The sequence below is a fragment of the Macaca nemestrina genome, chromosome 12, assembly GCF_043159975.1.
Source record: "Macaca nemestrina isolate mMacNem1 chromosome 12, mMacNem.hap1, whole genome shotgun sequence".
NCBI classification, from domain to species: domain Eukaryota; kingdom Metazoa; phylum Chordata; class Mammalia; order Primates; family Cercopithecidae; genus Macaca; species Macaca nemestrina.
Genome location: NC_092136.1, coordinates 93311410 through 93334094, shown reverse-complemented (window position 1 = coordinate 93334094; position 22685 = coordinate 93311410). Strand labels below are relative to the sequence as shown.

General features: G+C 35.3%; 2 protein-coding genes across 10 annotated transcripts in view; one reads left to right on the top strand and one right to left on the bottom strand.

Moving 5' to 3' along the window:
* The window catches only part of LOC105484354 (uncharacterized), a 350064-nt gene that overhangs the window by 253742 nt on the left and 73637 nt on the right, over positions 1-22685 (top strand). Inside the window, exon 4 of one of the 4 annotated variants that reach the window (XM_071075472.1) lies at positions 4583-6202. The exons of the other annotated variants lie outside the window; for them this stretch is intronic. The gene's annotated coding sequence lies outside the window, so the exon portion shown is untranslated. Of the gene's footprint in view, positions 1-4582; positions 6203-22685 lie in introns of those variants that run through there. 4 annotated transcript variants of the gene reach the window in all.
* Positions 1-22685, bottom strand: part of LOC105484353 (deuterosome assembly protein 1) — a 100682-nt gene that overhangs the window by 21424 nt on the left and 56573 nt on the right. For all 6 annotated transcript variants that reach the window (XR_988880.2, XM_011745887.2, XM_011745886.3 and 3 more), the window contains 4 exons: positions 19919-20064; positions 16335-16440; positions 10860-11057; positions 9186-9272 (listed from right to left, as the gene is read on the bottom strand). Coding sequence is in view for 5 of the 6 variants with exons in the window: in XM_011745887.2 (XP_011744189.1) it covers positions 9186-9272; positions 10860-11057; positions 16335-16440; positions 19919-20064 (537 nt within the window). In the remaining variant the exon portion in view is untranslated. The remainder of the gene's footprint in view (positions 1-9185; positions 9273-10859; positions 11058-16334; positions 16441-19918; positions 20065-22685) is intronic.

Here is a 22685-nt window from a genome sequence, read left to right as displayed (position 1 = left end):
ATGGTCTCGATCTCCTGACCTCGTGATCCGCCTGTCTCGGCCTCCCAAAGTGCTGGGATTACAGGCTTGAGCCACCGCGCCCGGCCAAGGGTACTAATTTTTTACGTTACTATTTTATTTAGAAAACTTTACAGATAGTGAAAAGCAAATTAGTCTTTTTTTTTTTTTTTTTTTTTTTTTTTGAGATGGAGTCTAGCTCTGTCTCCCAGGCTGGAGTGCAGTGGCCGGATCTCCATTCACTGCAAGCTCTGCCTCCCGGGTTCACGCCGTTTTCCTGCCTCAGCCCCCGGAGTAGCTGGGACTACTGGCGCCCGCCACCACGCCCGACTAATTTTTTGTATTGTTTAGCAGAGACGGGGTTTCACCGTGTTAGCCAGGATGGTCTTGATCTCCTGACCTTGTGATCCGCCCGCCTCGGCCTCTCAAAGTGCTGGGATTACAGGCTTGAGCCACCACTTCCGGCCGCAAATTAGTCTTCTTAAAAATTACCACAGATTCTGAGTTCTAATTAAATATGATTTTATTATAACTTTCTTAAATAAAAGGAAACTTAATAATACAATTATAGGACTAAGTAAATAAGGCATTAAAAAACCTACCACAATAAGCTTGATTATTTGTTAGCTACCCAAGAGTAGAATAAGAGAAAACCCTTCACTTTTCTCCACTATTCTACATTCCTCACTGAGACCCAGGAAACCTTAGATACCAGGTAGTTAGTCCCATCAGTACATTCCCCAAATGGGAGCTGCATTCCTAGAACTGGGCGACTGCCTATGGTAAACTTTCATTCCCTAAGTGGAAATGAGCAGGGAGCTTCATAGATTGTCAAGCAGAAAGATTCTCAAAGCTATATTTGGTTAGAAATAACCAACCTGAAGATCAGTAATTTCCTTGTAGAAAGGAAAAAGTTATTATTTTAATATTTCCCAAATAGCACATATTTTAGAAGACAAAAATAATGATGTAAATATCCTGAGGCAAAATTTCAGCACCAATTATTTAATTCTATATTTATGCATTCCAATTATTTCAGAAAGAATTAACTGATTATGGATTTTTTCCTAATTATGAAATTTTAATATATAATAGATATGATAAAGTTTTCTTCATTTCAAGAAATTTTCTTCATTAAGAAAGTATAACCAAATAAAACAGCAGGAAGAGAAAATTAATTTATAAAACTAAAAACAATAAAATTAAGAAAAATGTATGAAAATAATAAATCCAAAAGTCAGTATTTTTAAATACTAAAAAAATAAATCACTTGAGAGTCAGAGTTAAAACAAAAAATAGAGAGCATGCTAAACTATACAAGCTTAGGAATAAGAAGGGAATTATAAACAGAATATAGAAGAGATAAAAAAATTGTAGGACATTACTACCTTTTGTAATAATAAAACAAGTTGAAATTGATTTCCTAGAAAAATACAAATTACCAAAATAACCTAAGAAGTATTACTGAGAAATAGTAGTGAAACTTGGATATACCAAGTACTCGAAAAGAGAGTGGAAAAATAATTGAAGATTTACCAGGTCCAGTTTCACAGCTAAATTCTTTCTAATCTTTAAAGAACTGGTACTTCCAATATTACTTAAACGATTCTAAACAACTCATAAAGTTCTCAGCTTATATTATAAATACAATATAACCTTAAAACAAGTAGAAAAAGAACCATATACAAATCTCATTTATACACACAGATTTTAAATTCTTCTTTTATTGATCCACAATAGATGTATTTTCAGAGTACATAGGATAAATTAGTACATTTAAATAATTTGTAGACATCAAATCAGTGTACTTGAGGTATCATCACCTTAAATATTTGTCTTTTCTTTATGCTAGAAACAAAATTATTATCTTTTGGCTATTTCAAAATGTATAATAGGTCATACATATATGTACACATATATATTACCTAGTGCTGAACAATAGGTAACATTTCCAAACAGTATACTTGTACCCATTAACCAACTTGTCTTCATTCTCCCTTCCTCCTATCCTTCCTAGCTTCTGGTAACCACCAATTTACTTGCTGTCTTCATGAGATCCACGTTTTCAGCTCCCACATATGAGTAAGAACATGGAATATTTGTCTTTCTGTGCTTGGCTTATTTCACTTAACATAATGACCTCCAGCAGTTTCATCCACGTTGCTACAAATGACAGGATTTCATTCTTTTTTTTCTGGCTGAATAATATTCCACTGTGTATATATACCACATTTCTTTATCCATTCGTCCACTGATAAGCACTTAGGTTGATTCTGCATTTTGGCTATTGAAAATAATGCTGTAATAAACATAGGAGTGCAGGTATCTCTTTGATATATTGATTCCTTTCTTTTGGATATATACCCAGTAGTGGAATTACTGGACCATATCATAGTTCTAGTTTTTGTTTTTTGAGAAAACTTTATACTGTTATCCATAGGTGCTATACTAATTTACATTCCCACCAACAGTGTATGAGGGTTGCCCTTCGTCGAGATCCTTGCCAGCATCCACTATTATCTGTCTTTTTAAATAAAAGTCATTTTAACTGGGATATGATGATATCTGATTGTGGTTTTGATTTGCATTTCTCTGATGATTAGTGATACTGAACTTTTTTTTCATATATCTGTTGGCCATTTGTATGTATTCTTTTGAGAAATGTCTCTTCAGATCTTTTGAACATTATTAAATCAAATTATTATTATTATTTTTTAACTATTGAGTTGTTTGAGCTCCTCATATTTTTTGGCTATTAATTCCTTGTCATATGGATAGTTTGCAAATATTTTCTTGCATTCTGTGGGTCATCTTTTCACTTTGTTGATTCTTTTCTTTGCTGTGCAGAAGCTTTTCAGCTTGATATTATCCCACTTACCTATTTTTCCTTTGATTGCCTGTATTTTTAGATCTTACACAAAAAAATCTTTGCTCAAACTAAAGTCATGGAGTATTTCCCTAATGTTTTCTTTTATTAGTTTCATAGTTTCAGGTCTTAGATTTAAGTCTTTAATCAATTTTTATTTGATTTTTGTTTGCTGAGAGATAGGAGTCTAGTTTTATTCTTCTACATATAATTACCAGTTTTTCTAGCACTATTTATTAAAGAGGCTACCCTTTCCCTATTGTATATTCTTGAAAATACATTATTTCAATATATCGAATTTTAGTCATTCTAGTGGGTGTGAAGTGGTATCTTACTGTGGTTATCGAAGATTCGTTGGCTCTAAATGCATGGGTTTATATCTGGGTCCTCTATTCTGTTCCATTTGTCTATGTGTCTGTTTTTATGCCAGTACCATGTTGATTTGGTTACTATAGCTTTGTAGTATATTTTGAAGTCAGGTAGTATACTGTCTCCATCTTTGTTCTTTCTACTTAGGGTTTCTTTGGCTATTCAGGGTCTTTTGTTTTTGCATATAAATTTTAGGATAGTTTTTTTTCTGTTTCTTTGAAGAATGTCATTGGCATTTTGAAGGGATCACACTGAATCTGTACATTGCTGTGGGTAGTATTATCATTTTAATAATATTAAATCTTCCAATACACGAGAATGGAATATCTTTCCATTTTTTTGTCCTCTTCAATTTCTTTCATCAGAAATATATAGTTTTCCTTGTATATATCTTTCACTTCTTTTGATTCTTAGGTATTTCATATTCTTTGTAATTATTGTAAGTGAGATTGCTTTCTTGATTTCTTTTTCAGATTATTCACTATTGATGTATAAAAATGTTACTTATTTTGGTATGTTTTTATATCCTGAAACTTTACTGAATTTGTTTATCAATTCTAACAGTTTTTTTGGTGGAGTCTTTAGGGTTTTCTAAGCATAAGATCATATCATCTGTGAACAGAGTTCATTTGACTTCTTCCTTTCCAATTTGGATGCCCTTTTGTGTCTTTCTCTTGTCTAATTGCTCTGGTCAGGACTTGAGTATTATGCTGAATAAAAGTGGTGAAAGTGGGCATCCTTATCTTGTTCCAGATCTTAGAGGAAAGGCTTTCAATTCTTCCCCATTTAGTGTGATGTTAGCTGTACATTTGTCATATATAGCCTTTATTTGCATATTTGTTTTTGGTATTCTGTGGGGGTAATTAAGCCAGTTTGCTTTTATGCCACTGTTTTGAAACTGGAGGTCTGTAGATCTTCATTTCTAAATAAAATATTATCACATAGAATCCGATAGTATATCAAAATTGCTAAGATATAGCTATTATAAGTTTAGTTGTGCTACTCCCAAAAAGACATGCTGAAATCCTAACCCTCGGTACCTCAGAATGTGACCTTATTTGAAAGCAGGGTCTTTACAGAGAAAAAATGAGGTCACTAGGGTGGGCCCCAATCCAATAGGACTAGCATGCTATAAAATGGGAAAATTTGGGCACAGAAACAGACACAAAAGGAGAGAGGATGATGGGAAGAAGCACAGGAAGAAGATGCCCATGTGAAGACAGAGGTACAGGAAGAATGCCATATGAAGACAGAGGATTGGGCTCATGTATCTACAAGTCAAGGAATGCCAACGATTGTTGGCAAACTACCAGAATTCAGGAAGAGGTAATGAAGCATTCTCTTCTACAGGTTTCAGAGGGAGCAAAGTCCTGCTGACACCTTGAATTTGGACTTCAAGCCTCTAGAACTGTGAGACAATAAATTTCTGTTGTTTCAAGCCAGCCAGCTTTTGGTACTTTGTTACAATAGCCCCATCAAACTAAGACAATGACTAAAAAGGTTTATTCCAAAAATTCAAAGGTGGATCAATATTGGGGAATCTGTTAACCATAGTCTATTACACATCAATAAATTAAAAAACAAAACCCATATAATGTCATATTTCCTAAAAAGGCATTTGATAAAACCAGCAGCAATTCTTAATAACAACTCTAAGTAAAATAGAAAAAGATACTAAGACCATAAATTAAGAACAAATATATGAAACAGCAAAACTCTAAAACCACATCACTTAAAATCAAAAACTAGAAAAATTTCCATCAAGCACTATAATTATTTAATATTTTCTTGGAGGTTTTAGCAAATGGTATATGATCAAAAAGAAAAAACCTACTATTGGCAGTGGAAAAGAGATACAACTATTTTTTGTTGATATGATTTTGTATCTCAGAAAACCCTAAGAAACCTCTAGTAAAAAGTCTACTTAAATTAATAAGATAATTAGTATTTTTCTATATTAACAATAAGTTACAAGATATTGAAAAAGGAAAATATTTTATTCATAACAGTGCTAAAAATTGCAAAACACTTGGGAATAAATTTTGTTATTTATTTTATTTTTTTATTTTAACAGCAAACTCATCTTTAAAAAACACCTAGAAATACATTTTAAAAGAAAAGGACATAACCTATACAAAGAAAATGGTAAGATCTTGTTGAAAAACATAAAATATGAAGAAATGGAAAGCCATTCTCGGATGGAAAAATTTACTATAATGAAAATGCCAAATCAAAGTTAACCTATAAACTTAATTCAATTCCAAATAGGATCCAACAGGAAATTACCAGGATAAACTAAATAAATTGAGCTTAATGGTTATATAAAAATTTAAATTTGGTTTCCATTTTATATCCCGTGCAAAATAAATGGATTAAAGACTTGGATGACAGATATAATAATCTTTGGAAAAAAAACTGATGCTATATATATCTAGAAGGGAGAACTGTTAGTCAAAGAAAGAAACTAAGAAGCTATAAACAAAGAGATCAACTAGAAGTTTAAAGCATTTTGCATGGCCAAAAAAAGTCATAAAGTTACAAACAACAGATTTGGAAAAGCATTGTTAAAAATTGACATGAGGGTGGGTGCAGTGGCTTGCACCTGTAATCCCAGCACTTCGGGAGGCCAAGGCTGGCAGATCACTTGAGGTCAGGAGTTTGAGACCAACCTGGCCACCCCGTCTCTACTGAAAATATATAAAAGTGAGCTGGGCGGCCGGGCGCGGTGGCTCAAGCCTGTAATCCCAGCACTTTGGGAGGCCGAGACGGGCGGATCACAAGGTCAGGAGATCGAGACCATCCTGGCTAACACGGCGAAACCCCATCTCTACTAAAAACACAAAAAAATTAGCCGGGCGAGGTGGCGGCGCCTGTGGTCCCAGCTACTCGGGAGGCTGGGGCAGGAGAATGGCGGGAACCCGGGAGGCGGAGCTTGCAGTGAGCTGAGATCAGGCCACTGCACTCCAGCCTGGGCGACAGAGCGAGACTCCGTCTCAAAAAAAAAAAAAAAAAAAAAAAAGTGAGCTGGGCATGGTGGCATGTGCCTGTAATCCCAGCTACTTGGGAGGCTGAGGCAGGAGAATTGCTTGAACCCAGGAGGTGGAGGCTGCAGTGAGCCAAGATTGCACCACTGCACTCCAGCCTGGGTGACAGAGTGAGACTCCAACTCAAAAAATAAAAAATAAAAATAAAAAATTGACACAAAAAAGACAAATAAGCCAACAGAAAAATGGGCAAAGGATATTTCTAATTCATATTGATACACATTGTCAATAAATATACAAAAATATGTTCACCTGGTAAGTCAGGGAAATGCAAATTAAAGACCTATTGAGAAATTACTTTATAACCATCAGAATGACAAAAATTAAAAAGACCAATAACACCTATTGCCTACAAGAATGAAATTTTAAAAGGTACTCTCATACAGAGATGGTAGACATATGATTTAACAATAGCTATTAAAATTAAAACAAACATATCCTTTGAATTAGCAATTTTACTCCTAGGAAGGCTATTCCAAGGTGTATGTATAAGGATTTTTCTTACAGTATTGTTCATCAGGCAAAACTCTGGAAACAGAGTTGAATAAATTATCCCTGAAATAACTATAAAAATCATTTAATAAATTTTGATACACACCATGGAATATTATCAAGCTATTATAAAAATAATATATTATAAAAATAATAGCTTGATAATATTATAAAAATAAAATAGACTTAAATTAGTTAACTTGGAAAGATTCCAAGGGATACTGTTGAGTGAACAAAAACAAGACAGAGAAGTATGTGTTATGATTCAACTTTAAAAAGATGATAAAATCCCCAAATAGGTACTATATGACTATATGTATATATATATGAAAAAGTTTAAAATAATACATACCAAGTAGTTAACATGTATCATCTAGAGGAGGGGGTATAATGTGGGTAGATGTTTGGAGGAAAGAGGGAGGAGTAAAGCAAGCAGCAACAACAAAATGACTACACTAAAATTGCCCTTATGTAAGTTACGATTAAATGTGTAAAAAATTACGTATATCTTATATGAATATACATTTTTTTCTAAGAAATTAGAAAAATAAAAGGATGTTTACTGATTTGTAGAGATGTTCATGGACTGTCAAAATGCAGTTTTGGAATAATGTATATATTGTACATTTATTTCTGTAAAAGAACATTCAACCCATCTCCTCCTTATGTGTGCATATGCAAGGAAAAAGTTACAGAATGCTACCACAAACACTAATTCATTAGCACTGGATATCTTTGGATTGGGATAGGGTTGTGGGTCATAAGCTTCTTTATACATCTCTGTGTCTGCTATTTCTTAAAAACACAAAAAGGTGAACAAAGTCAAACTCCTAAAGGAGCCAGAATTAAGCACGCTCAGTGGGGGCTGTGATAACCCAGAATTTACACTTTAAAAACATTCAGACTGAAATGTAAAAAAAAAAAAAACACAAATACCATTTTGTGAGTGAAAAAGGCACTCATGGAGTCAGGATCTGATTTAACTTTTTGTGTGTTCAGCATTTAGAAACAAAAGTGTCATAGGTGACACACAGTTTTTTCAATGTAACAAATAGGAAAATCACTTATGCCTTACTTTTTATTCATCTGTACTCCAATCACAGGATTCATTAACCATGCCCAAAGAAGAAGACAGAATGCTTCCAGAACGTTTCTACTCTTTCGATGCTAGAATATGGACCATTATGAGAACAAGTACATAATATCACAGAAATATAGTGTGATAGCTTAAGGAGGGCCAATGGAGAATGCTTAATTCAATTCCCTCATTTTATAGCTGAGGAAACTGAGGCCTGATTAAGTAATTACCATTTTCATCTCTTATCCTTTCCATTCCTCATATGGTAGAAAATTATCTTAGAATTTCCTCAGAGCAAATAAATGATAACAAGTTAACAATATTTCATTCATTCAATAAATAAAAATTCTCGTATAAAGATCAACTTTCTATTGTTACATTAAACAATTGAAAGGAGATGTAGAAGCCGGGCGCGGTGGCTCTCGCCTGTAATCCCAGCACTTTGGGAGGCCAAGGCGAGTGGATCACAAGGTCGGGAGATTGAGACCATCCTGGCTAATGTGGTGAAACCCTGTCTCTACTAAAAATACAGAAAAAAAAATTAGCCAGGTGTGATGGTGGGCGCCTGTGGTACCAGCTACTCCGGAGGCTGAGGCAGGAGAATGGCGTGAACCCAGGAGGCGGAACTTGCAGTGAGCCGAGATTGCGCCATTGCACTCTGGCCTGGGCGTCAGAGCGAGATTCCATCTCAAAAAAAAAAAAAAAAAAAAAAAGGAGATAAACAGAGACTGTTTAAGTTCCTTTGTGTAAACCTATAGAGCCATTGGTTAAAACCAGAAGTCCTTATCCTCAGTAATTCATTCATTTCTCCCTCTTTTAAATCAACCAACACTCATTGAACACTTACTTTATGCCTGAAGATGTGAGGTACTGGTGAAACAAACACCAATAAGACATGGTTCCCTGCTTGCCATCCACTGGGAAAGTGACAAGCAACAAAACAAGCCAGAACAAAATACAAACTAAATGTGGTATTCATTCTGACTGGGGTTTCAGGGGTGGCTTCGTTGGGGGAAGATTGGCACTTGAATCAGGCCATGTAGGATGTAGGATTTCAAAGGCAACAGCAAGAACAAAAGCAAGGAAATAGCATGCTTGGCATATTTGAGGGAAATGATCAGACTTGAGCCCAATCCAACCAAAGAACAAGGGAGAAAATCAGACATTCCAATGTTCTAGCCTGAGGATAAAAGTAACCTCAGCTGAAGTGCAAGATAATTTACCATCCAACTCCTTTGTGTCTAACACATAGCAAGTGCTCAATAAATGATGTCTGAGTTAATTGTGACCAATTCAGTAATCTCTTTGTTCAATTTATTGAATGATGTCAGCATATTACCATGTATCGTCCAGGGTCTAAATCTCCCATCATTCCTTTTAGATGTGTGTTTTCAGTTCTGACAGCTTTATATTTCATATCTGAGACCTGAAATTAGTAGATAAAAGGTAAATGTAAAATTCGTAATAAAAACTCATAATTCTATTAAAATTTTGTTTTGCGAATACAAATATTTTCTAAGTGTAATGAAGGGAAATACTTCTTCAGTATAATCAATAACATTCAAGTATTCTGATTTAGTTCTTGTATCTTTGGCAGGCACCACTTTATGTCTTTTTCTGATCAATGCTAAACTACAAACATATACTTTCAGTAATGATTCATTTACTTTTGTCCTCTAATCCCAAAATTCAATTTCTGGTTTCTATTTTCTATTGTATGCAAATTGTCACCAGAAAAAGCACATGTTAAAAACATGTTTGAATAACTGTCCATTAAATTTATTCAACAACTGATTAATTTTTACAATAGGCAATACATAACTTTCATGTTTAATTTTGTTCTTTCTGATATTTCTGCCAAAGTTCCATCTTTTTTAGTGACTACTTCATTTTGTCTCTCAATTTATTTTATCTTTCCCTGATTTATTCTACTTGACAAGACTTGGATATAGTATCTGTCCTTTGATTTCTCTAGGACTCATTTCTGTATAAAACACCTGCCTTAAAAAGATTTACTTTTGTCACTTACTAATTATTTGCTCATTGGCAAAACCTAGAAAATGTACAAAAATATAAAGGTGAAAATAAAAATTATTCATAATCCAACTACCCAGATCACTGTTAACACCTGTAAAATATCCCTCCCTCTACAGGTACAACCAAAGCGATTTTCCCATCTGTGCTGTTTTCCTGTGTACTGCACCAATAAATCGCGGTTTAAGGCTTACAACAGGGCAAAGGCTAAATCTTTTCGGTTTTCATAATTCACACGATTTTAGGCGTGCTATTTGTGAAGTGACCCTCATATGCCTAGAAAATTATTAAATGATGCTGTCAAAACCTTTAGATTTGGGGTAAAAAGGCAGATAAACCCTGTGCTTTCAATAGTAGGCCATCCATCTGATCATGAGTAAGGGATGGAGGGAATTTAAAAAATAAATAGGCAGGAAGGAAAGGAAGGATGTAGACATTACTTGTATTTCAACAGAAGAATGTTACAATTGCTGTTTTTCCCCATGCACCATGCTGTGCATTTGTATGTTCAGTAAATATGAACTAATTTTCATGTTTCAACATCCATTTGTAAAAAGCCTAAAAGAAATACATGAAATGTGGGGGAGGGGTGGGAAGTGTTGAAGAAGAGATGGAATAGAGACTTCTTTTTAAAGATAAAAATGTTAATGGAAGAGAAATACAGAAAAAAATACTCAGAAAGAAATACTTGATTAGAGTGTACTGTGGGAGGTGATCAGAATATAGGTTACAAGAAAATGGAAAGATGAGATTGAATGAAATTGTCTTGCACTGTCATTGCCCTAGTGCTTTTTGTTGGTGACACTTCGTGTTATCTCTCAAAGGTTTTATTTACGTAACACCACAAAGCATTTCTGTGAAGCTAGTCTCAGAAATAATACCAAGAAATGCAATGTTTTCATTAGTCAATAATGAAGGCTCCAGTTGGCACTGAGCAAGAGCGTGCCCTAGACAAGCACTGTTCTGCCTGTTTGCATACCTGTTCTTTTGCTAACATTTTTTCTTTTATTTCTAATTCCATTTTTAACTGTTTTTCCAGAAGGGCAGCTTTCTTCGTGACTGTTGCTATAGTGATCTCCTTCTGATGAAGCTCTTCTGTTAGGTCAGATATTTCATTCCTCATTCTTTCCTGCTCAGAGTTATGGTACTCTTCCTCCTGTTGGAGTTGGCTTCTTATCTGCAGCAGATAGAGACTGGAAATATTATTGAATCCTTTTATTTATAGAATAGCTTAAAACTTTTAATGGCCATGTTCAGCCCTCCTCTTCTAAAACTTTGTCAGGGCCCACTTTACCCTCCTTTTCTGATCAATGCTAAATTAAAACAGATACTTATAATAATGACTCATTACCTTTATTCCTTCCAATTCCAACATTTCATTTCTCACTTCTATTTTCTTTTGTATACAAATCATCACCTATGACTGATACTACTTTGATAACCACTTTGAGAGGAAGGTGAAGAAAGTATTATCAAGCATTTTCATGGAGAAAAAAATTGGCTTTAAAATGGTTATGTGATTTGCTCAAAGTCATAAAGCTAATAATTGGCAAAGCTAGGACTGGAATCTAGGACTCTTGGCTTTAAATTCAGTGCTTTTTAAAAACTAAAACAGGCTGTACTGTTTATAACTAAACATTTGTTTCTCAGAATCACATTACAGTAAATTTCAAACAATGTCTTCATGAAAACTCATCACTTCCCTTGCTTAAGCCTCCTATTTTCTGAATCTTGGCTACGTTTCCATGTTAGAAACCTCTGGATTGTCTCTGACTCCTCTCCATCCTTGTCCTCCCAAACCTGGTCAGGCAATCAATTCTGTCCATTCTATTTCAACCTCTTTTAAATCTTGCCTTTGCTCTCCATTTCTACAACTGCTGTCTTGGTCCAGCCTTTTAGTATCTTTCTAGAAACCACTTACTGTTTCCAATCCTTGAGACTTAAAGTACATAATCATCCATCTAAAAAAAATCATAGTCCATTGGAGGAAATAGAAAAATAGACAATTACAGCACAGTGTAGCAATCAGTGTCAGCAGTATGTAGTGGCAGTGTGTGTAACCCAGCCTAGGGATGTCAGGATAGGATTCCCAGAGGAAGGATCATTAGACCCAAAACTGAAGGATGAATGAATGCCAGTTAGAAGATAGAGATGCTCTAGCGGGGCGTGGTAGTGTGTGGCAAGCTGAGGTGGGAAGGATGCCTGGAACCCGGGAGGCAGCCGTTGCAGTACAGTCGGCTGAGATCACGCCACTGCACTCCAGCCTGGGCGACAGAGCAAGACCCTGTCTCAAAACCCTGTCTCAAAAAAAAAAAAAAAAGAAAAGAAAAAAAGGGTATAGAAAAAAATAGAACATAGAGATGCTCTACGAAAAGTAAAAACATTAGCTAGGTGTGGTGGCATGTGCGTTCAGTCTCAGTTACTCGGGTGGAAGGGACAGTGCAGTGGGAGGATCCCTTGAGCCTAGGAGGTCCAGGTTGTAGTGGGCCCCGATTGTGCCACTGTATTTCAGCCTGAATGACACAGCAGGATCCTGTCTCAAAAAAAAAAAAAAAAAAGAAGGAGGAGAAGGAGGTGGAGGAGGAGGAGGAGGAGGGGGAGGAGGAAGAAGAAAAAGGAGGAGGAGGAAGAGGGCTCCCAGGCAAAGAGCTCAGTGAGTGTAAGCATGGGAGTGAAACAGAACAATGACACACTGAGTGAACTAAAAGGAGTCTGGGGTACCTAGGAGTTAGCTGCTCTGAGAAATAAGGCTGGAGAGTTAAGTAGAGGCTAGTCACAAAATAAACATACGAATTTTCTCCAGGGCACTTTTTTAAAATGGATTTTTTTTTTCATTTCACTTTTAAACATTTCAGTATATATCTTTAAAAGAACAAGGCTCTCTCTCTTTTTTAAAATGCAGCCAGAATGTTATTACAATGTCTGTAAAAAGTAACAATTCCTCAATCTCATCAAGTATATAGGCAGTATGCAAATTTAAGCTTGTCTCAAAAATACAATAAATGTTGTTTAAGTTTAATTGAATTAGGATCTAAATATGATCCATTCATTGGGACTGGTTCATATCTTTCTATAGCCTCTCTTTTTGTGTGTTCTAAGTACTTTACATGCATCATCTCATTTAATCCCCACAATGTCTCTCTATTTTGCAGACTACTCTATTTAGAAGATTAGAAAATTAAGGTGCATAACTTTTCACATCACATTTCTTGTGAAAGGCAGTCTAATTCCAGGACCTGTGAACTGTTGTGCTCTGCAACCTCTGTGGGAAGGGTCCTGGAAGGTATGGAAAGTGGTTCACATTTGGAAAAACCTGAGTTTTAGGGGTTGACACCTACAGAGAGATTGGAAAAATCTGGGTTTTAGGGGATGACACCTAGAGTGAGATTATGAAAAGCTGTGTTTCAGGGGATGGCATTTAGAGTGGGGTGACCTAACATGGAAAGTACACATGCCCAGAGCCAAATGTGATCCACCATCAGGCTTTATGCCACCAACCCTTCCTTCATCTGATTCTATTCATATTACCAACATATTTAGAATTTCAGAGTTGGATATGACTTTAGAAATCACATGATTGAACCTCATCATTTAACAGATTTTTTTTTAAAAGACTCACAGGAACGAGAACAAGGCGGAGACTAAGAGGTACGAGCATAAGTATCCTAACCCGGAGGACAGTATTACAAGTCTCTTTTAATCTCTTCTGTCTCCAAGTTTTTACCTTCCAATTTATTTGATGAAATGACATGGTCAGTCTATAGTTTGTCCCAGTATGGATTTTGCTGATCGCATCCCTTTGGCATAGTTTAACATGTTCCACTTAAAATGGAACTTTTTTTTTTTTTTTTTTTGAGACAACATCTTGCTTTGTCACTGAGGCTGGAGTGCAGTGGCACGATCTCGGCTCACTGCACCACTACCTCCCGGGTTCAAGCGATTCTCCTGACTCAGCCTCCTGAGTAGCTGGGACTACAGGCGAGTGCCCATGCCCAGCTAATTTTTGTATTTTTAGTAGAGATGGGGTTTCACTATATTGGCCAGGATGGTCTCGAACTCCCGACCTCGTGATCCGCCCGCCTCGGCCTCCCATAGTGCTGGGATTACAGGTGTGAGCCACCGCACCTGGCCAAAATGGAACTTTTAAAATGTAAAAAAATGAACATACTACTGTGAAAAAGGAGTAAACTATTTTTATTATTTTCACAATATTTAGATGTTAACACAACATGCTATACTGCAAAGCTTCTTTCTTAATGAAAGAAGAAACTAATTTACCTGAACTCCAAATGACTTTTAGTTTATTGAAAATGTGAATGTTATCACAAAATAAATGGCTAAAACAGTTCTATACTGGAAAAAAGGAAAAGAAATAAAATGCTTGCAAGATTCATAATATATAGCTCTTGTTAGTTTTATTACAAGAGAATGAAAATGCTCTCCAGAAACACTTGGAAACATTTTTTTTTTTTTTTTTTTTTTTTTTAAGACAGAGTCTTGCTCTGTGGCTCAGGCTGGAGTGCTGTGGCGCAATCTCGGCTCACTGTAACCTCCGCCTTCCGAGTTCAAGCAATTCTCCTGCCTCAGCCTCCTGAGTAGCTGGGATTACAGGTGTGCGCCACCACACCCAGCTAATTTTTGTATTTTTAGTAGAGATGGGGTTTCACCATGTTGGTCAAGCTGGTCTCAAACTCCTGACTTCGTGATCTGCCCACCTCAGCCTCCCAAAGTGCTGGGATTACAGGCATGAGCCATTGTGCCCGGCCACTTGGAACCTATTTATATAAAATTCATTTGTTACCTTTTTTTGCACAGCATTCTGGTATCTAGTGGCTTCCAAGAGCCTATAAAGAATTTTGTGCCTCATATTCTCTCCCACCATATCAAAACTGTGCAATATCAGAAGATTCTTTATATTTCTCAAAGTTTTATTACTTTATCTAAATCTACGAGGTTAAGAATCATGTAACTATAGGTGGCTTTAACCAATCTTTTATCATTTACTGGGGACACCAGTGAAAAAGAGTTTTTTTAAGTTATATTTTCAAGTCAGTAAAATAAATTTTGTAAGATTATATGGCATTAAAGTGTTCAAAATGTATGAAAAATGATCATTGATTCATAACACCTTTTCTCTACTTAACCTCTATTAGTTCTCTGACAGTCAACTCTTGGGCAGACAGTACCTGTCTTTCATATTATTGTATTTCCTATAGAAATTAGCAGAATAGCTATAGTCCTCCTAGATACTCAATAAATGTTTGTTAAATTTGTACAAACAACTGAATTTATGACCCTATATATTTATGAGAAAATTTAACCTTAATATTAACTAACTCATTCTCTAAGTATTTATTTTCATTTACTGTGTGTCAAGCACTATGCAGTGCACTAATTGATAATTCAAAGTCATACCCAGGTTTATTTAACTTTTAATTGTTTAGATTTTATAGCATTAAATATTCTGCCTGATCCTCAAACCTAAAGACCAGAGAGGTGGAGAGTAGCTATGATAAATTCATAGAAAGAAGGCCATTACCAGATTGTACTAGAGGGAGGAGAGAATAATACTCTTTGTAGGAGAGTAAAGAACTACAAGCTATTTAAGGACAGTGCCCACGACTTACTCATCCTTGTATTTCTAGCTCCAGGAGAGTTCCTGGCACATGTTAGGTGCTCAGTGAAAAAATGTGGGTGCAATAAAAAACTATTGAGCCAATATTTACTAGATGCTTCCTCTGAGCTAGATCCTATTTTAAGCACTTTAAGTGCATTATCTCATGGATTTTAACTTAGGGTAAGAGTGTGGATACTGGAGCCAGATTGCCTAGATTCAAATATGGCCTCTGCCACTTAATAGCTGTGTAATTTTGAAGGAAGTTACTTTTTCTCGGTGCCTTAGTTTCCTCAAATGTAAAAAGAGGGTAATATTAGGACCTACTTTATTAGATGGTTGTGAGGAATAAATGAAGTAGGATTTCTTAAGTCCTTAGAACAGTTCCTGGCACATGGTAACTGCTATTTAAGTAGCAGTTATTATTAACTCATTTAATCCTCATCACAAACTTATGAGGTAGGTACCAATTATTTCCATCTTAGAAATGAGGCTCCTCAGTATCTTGCACAGGAAACTTCTGCAAGCTTATGTGTATGGTTGAGCACCAGAGTCTGTGCTCTCAACTTTCTTGCTGTAAGCCACCTATCATGGAGCCTCTGGCCCTCTACCCTCAACGTTTCGCGGGAAGTCTCCTAGTTGCAGAATGATAACTTAAGTTTTGTGTTTTTTGTAGTCTCACACAGAAAAATGTCGGAATTAGCAGCTTGGTAGATTATCACCTCACAAAAAAATATAGAAGGAAAACAAACAGAGTGAGAAGAAAGATTTTTTTAAACTCCCTTTGTATGTAAAGAGTTCACATCTACCTGGAAAAATTGAGCTCATTATTTTTCATACCTTGTTCAATTCTTTTTCATGATTTGGTTGATCTTGCATCACTGAAAACAGCTCTTTTCTTTTCCTTTCTGGTTCTTTAATAGAAGGCAAATGAGATGATTCAAGTCTACAAATTAAACATAAAGTAATGATTAAAATTAAGCTTAACGTGATAAATTGTTACAATTATATTGTTAATTTAGACCATTACAGGCTGCAGAGATAGATCGTTACTTTGTTGGAAACATTTTTAGTTACAGAAATTGCAAGTTCTAATACATTCAGATCCCGTAAGTATTTACATCTTGTAAGTGCAAATGGTTTTAATGGAAGAAAGGAAGCAATTAATAAGGAATTTCAATTATACATTAAAAATTGGCAGAATACTGGCATTGCATATGTAGATAAGATTTTGGGATAAAAAGAAAAAACTGTTTCCTATAATAAAATAGATTGGTAACCCATTTGAAAAAAGGAAATACACCCAACTTGCTAATGTATTGTGGAAAGGAACTATGTCATGAGAAGTCTAAGGGGAGCAACTGTTCTATAAAAGAGATAAAATATCATTAACTCTGACAGTCTAACCAGAGAGTACTCAAATACATCTACTCTTTGGCTGCTCAATTTATAAAGTGGAATTGCAACCGCATATTATTACTAGAGGGGAAAAGCAGAAACTAGTATAAATAGCATAATACCCACAGGAGGTTTGAAGATGTCTAAGCGGATAATGTTCACTTTCATATGAGACAAACCAGTGAAATAAAAATCACAAAAACACAAAAGCAAAGATAATCAGGTGGGGGAAGCGGCATGCTTTCTACTGGAAGTCAGGCTTGACTATTCTGGAGGAGTCTGTTGTTTTGAGGAACATATCCACTTGTGAGTACAATTTTAGGTTTCCAGAGAACTTGTGAGAAGATTCTACACCTTCAGAAACTTCAACCACACAAATAAAAACCCCAAATCTGAGTAATGATAAAGAAATTACTAATTTAAAGATTAAATAGAGGATCTATTATAAAAGGTATAAGTTGGTAGTGATATCCCTGAGCTACATGTATCTAGACTAGATTGCTTTTTTTGTGATTGTCAAATATATATCTTAACTGTGGATAACAAAGGATATCAGAGTATAATATACTGCTGTAATGTTAACATTCAGGAAAAACCATCTTTAGCATTTTTATGTGTGGTAAATATATTTTTCCCTATGCATATAAAGATATATACTTCCCATACAATTGGAATATACTATACACATTATTTTTCAGTCTTTTGTTTCCCAGTTAGTAATATGTTATGAGCATTTTCCATTTTATCCAATATTCTCCTGAAATATTATTTCAGGATCAGTCTTAAGTTTTCATTATTTCCTATAATTTGAAATGAGTGAAAAAATTCCCTATTTTTCAATTCTTCCTAAGCAATTTCAGGAAGTAGAATGCTGAATTGAATGCTAAAATCCTCATGGTGATCTTGCAAAGTTCAGTAATTGAATGAAACAAATGTCAAACTGCAATGTGGATGAGTGCATAGAAGAAAACTGTAATCATGATAATATAAAATGCTAATGTACATATATAAGGGAACTATTATTTGTCATGTAGAACAAGAGTATGAAATTAGTTTAATAACTCTCAGAACATATCAACCCAGGGTGCTTCTACAACTAAAAAAAAAAAATGGAAAAGCTAACAAAATCTTAGCATTATTTAGAAAGTTTCTGAAAACGAATAAGAACATTACCATGCTAGTTTTATAAAACTACTATGCATCTATTATCAGTAGTCTGGGGTGCTTCACTTTGATACAACTACAAAGAAGCAACAGTTTGAATAAAATAAACCAAAACAATAAAGCTGATAGAACAGCATTCATATGAGAACAAACTAAAAAAATTAGACTCTTAGTGGAAAAGATGAAGGCTGAGAATTCTAAAATACAATGGAAGCTGTGAAAAGTTAAACTTACACCTTTTCATCAAATCTCAGAATTCTAGAACTGAATTCTAGGATAAGAAAGATGTAGTTTAGAGACCAAAATAAATGCCAAGTTAAATAGAGGATGGTAAACAGTCAGAACAAAAAAGTTTTTACTGGCCAAATATATAAATAAGTACAAGATTTTAGATTAAATAGTGTATTGAAGGGCAGCTAGCACTGTTTGGAATTCAGCATGGGTCTTAAGAGCAGCATAAGAAGTACCTACAATGCTCTTCACAAAGCCAGAGCTAGACATGGGTTGACTGGTGTGCTCTTCTGTGAAATGTCTTATGTTTTTAGGAATATATTTTCTTCATATGAAGACATTACTCACCATACTGGAACAGCACTACATGTAATAAATATCTAACAGATTGATTAGTAATCAGTGATGATAATATATGTCTTGTATGCAGAGCATTTGACAATGCAGATTGGCTAATAGGCATTCTGTCACTATTCTTGGTGAGACACACAAATAGGTCATTTTAGGGATCTTAACTTGCCATTTGTTATTAAGCACAGACCTCAAAGAAATGCTAGCAGGTCTCACAACTCTGACTGTCTCACAACTTTGAAGAAATAATTATTGCCTTTAAAACAATATAACAATCTTTCAATAAAGCATCCCTCACCATTTGGCTATTCAATTTTTAGAATCCTATCATTGATCTGGCATTAGCTTTCTGATTTTGAGAAAGATTCAAGTTCTACGAGAATAAGAGCATCAGTGAACTACTAAAGCAGACAAACTGTCTATTCACAAGCATAAACATTTAACAATCCTCAGCAGTCCCATTTCTTTTGTGTTTATGGAATATATAATATCTGTCTGGTTTCCTTTGTGTTTATGGAATATACAGTATCTGTCTGATTTTAAACGAGGAAAAAAATCTGTTTTAAGAAGAACCCTCAATGGAACTGACAAGATGGCGAGTGTGGTGGCCAAAATACAGTATGTACAAGTGAAAAGGTTGACATCAGCTATAGGCAATCAAAACAAAGGCATTTAAAAATATGGAATAAATCTTATTTCTCTGAGTATATACATAATTGAATACCAGTTCTATAATATTTTTGTATAGTATCTTTTTTTTTTTTTTTTTTTGAGATAGGATCTCACTCTGTTGCCCAGGCTGGAGTACAGTGGCACGATCACAGCTCACTGCACCCTTGACCTCCCAGGCTCAAGTGACCCTCCCAGCTTAGCCTCCCAAGCAGATGGGACTACAGGTGTGTGCCCCCATGCCCAGGTAATTTAAAATTTTTTTTGAAGAGTCAGGGTCTCACTATGTTGCCTAGACTTGTCTTGAAATCCTGGGCTCAAGTGGTCCTCCCACCTCGGCCTTCAAAGTGCTGGGAGCCACCACGTCTGACTCAGAGTGACAGAAATATCCATAAATCAGAACATGATACAATTTTCTAGGTAAGTAAAGATGTTAATTTTGAAGATAAAATAACCATAAATTTTATTTTTAATATTTAATATTACCCACTAATTAAACATGTTAATACAAAATAGACTTTTTATTCTCATTTCAAATATAAAACTCTTAAAAACATTCAAACATCATGTTTTGAACAGTTCTATCAGATTGTCAAATATAAAGATTATACCTTTTTTTATTTCCTTGAGCATTCTGGCACTCTCCTATTTTTAATAATTCTCTGTGTAATTGCAATCGTTCCATTTCTATAATTCTCAAGAGATCATCACGTGACTGTAACTCACTTTTTACCTCTGAGAGACCTGCTTCCATGGCCTAAATAAAAACATCAAAAAATTTCAATGCTCATTTTTGGTTATCCTAATATACAATGCATTTAAAAATATTTAACATCTATAAACCAGCCTAATTTTAAACAAACTGATATTTACTCCTTTGCTTGTTCTGTCTCATAGAATTCCATTCCTTCATTTTTTCTTTTCTTTTTTTTGAGACGGAGTCTCAGTCTGTTGCCCAGGCTGGAATGCAGTGGTACAATCTTGGCTCACTGCAACTGCCTCCCAGGTTCAACCTCCTGAGTAGCTGGGATTACAGGCTCCTGCCACCATGCCTGGCTAATTTTTGTATTTTAGTAGAAATGGGGTTTCATCATGTTGGTCAGGCTGGTCTCGAACTCCTGACCTTGTGATTCACTGGCCTTGGCTTCCCAAAGTGCTGGGATTACAGGCATGAGCCACCGTGCCCGGCCTCCTTCATTCATTTTTTCTAACAAATATTTACTGAGTTTTTATTATGTGCTCTGGGGATACAGACACAGAACCTGTTCTCAGTGAGCTTACAATCTAGTGGCAAAGACAAAGAATAATCAAATCATCACACAAATATCACAGTGAGTGTGAATTTGAAAGAATGTAACATAAAAGTATGAATAAAGTACAGTGCATAAAATTTTAATTAATACAAATACTTTCAAATTGTAAAAAGATAATAATCAATAATAACCTAATGGCAAAGCTGGCTAACAAAATGAATTATAAACTGTGATTCAACCTTTGCCCAATGGCAGCTATACTTTAGTCAGTAACTGGAAATACCAGCAATCCTCTGGGTTCAATGTTTCATTTTGTTAATAAAAGAAGCTTGAACTAGGTTAGCAGTTGTTGGGAAGGATCTATTAGAAGAGAGTAGAGGTAAAATGAGTGGTGTCAGGTTCCTAAGAAGGTGGAAAGGATGAGCCTCAAAGCACACTGGGAGAATTACCTGAAGCAAAAGTAAGGCCCTCCTCTCTGTAACAGGAAGGAAGGAAGATGGAATGCAGACAAGTTTATGCATTTAGCTAAGGGGATATTAAGAGCTGGCTATCTCTTGGCTTCTATTTTCTCTCTGAAGTAAAAAGTAACATCATGTACTAACAGTAGAAGGAGAAGTGCAGGGTATAGGAGTGATTTTTGAGAGTGGTGAAGAGTTTAAATGACTTACAATGGCAATGAAAGAATTAGCTACTTGGAGAAAAAAGCTGGATTGCTGGGCAGTGTTGAGTGCCCATTTGAGGTTGGGGACCATGGCCTGCTGAGGGATTTTCTGCAGCAGTACTTGGCTGTTCTCTAGGAGAGAGGTATGGAAGAGCCTTTCAATATCATCAGGTCACTTCCACACAATTATACAAGGTAGTTAATGTTTTTTAAAAAGTGCCTGACTTATGTCATCAAATCCATTGCCATTTTTACAGATGAGGAAACTGAACGCCAGACTTGATCCAAAGTTACGTAACTCATAACTACCAGATTTTGGAACAGGAAAATCCAGGTCTTTTGACTCCTAGTCCAGTTAGTACACTCAGGATGAAAAAATAATTCCTTCCACTCAAAATAAGTTAAATAGAACTCTAATGTATTGGTAAAGACAGGACGGGAGGTTCTAAGGGCAAGGGACTTCTCTGCTAGTAAAGGCTATAGAAAATACTATATTTAAAAAAATCATTTGTTAAATAATTCTTAATATATAGATATACTTAATATTCATTGAAAAATCATTATTGAATTATTAATAATATTCATCGAAATATAATCCACATACCATAAATATGCCCATTTAAAGTGTACAATCCAGCACTTTTTAATTTAGTCACAAAGTTGAACATCACCACTACTTTATTCCAGAGCATTTTCATCATCCCCAAAGGAAACCTCACACTCATTAACAGTCACTCCCCATTTTCCCCTTCCTCCAGCTCCTGGCAACCAGTAATCTATGTTATATCTCTAGGGAATTGCCTATTCTAGATGTTTCATACAAATGGTATCATACACTATGTGGCCTTTTGTGACTGGCTTCTTTAATGTAGCATAATGCTTTCAAGGTTCATCCATGTTGTAGCATATATCAGCGGTTGATTCCTGCTTATGGCTGAATAATGTTCCACTATGTGGATATACCACATTTTGTTTATCTATTCATCAGTTGATGGACATTTGGGTTGTTTCTACTTTTCGGCTATTACAAATAATGCTGTTACGAAAATTAATGTATAAGCTCTTATGTGGACATATGCTTTCTTATTTATTAATTCTTATCCAGAAGTTCACAAAGCCTGGAAGAATAATTGTATAGAAGGTATAGGATATAATGAGTTCCCAGATAATTTATTTTTACCAAGCCTTAAATATATGCTGTTTTCCAGGAGGCCTATGTTCAGTGAGGGGCCTAGTAGCATTACTTTAGCCCCAGAACTTCCTGACCACTTGGAAATAAATATAAAAAGATTGAAATTGGTGATTTAATGGACTTGTTTGGATAAAGACTTGTTTGGATAAAGCCTCCGTTTTGAACAGTGGAGATTTTTCAGACAAGATTAAACATTTCAATAATAAAAGAACTGCAAAACAATAGATTACCAATCAGAAACACAAACTGAGTTAATGTGAATGTCGCCCATA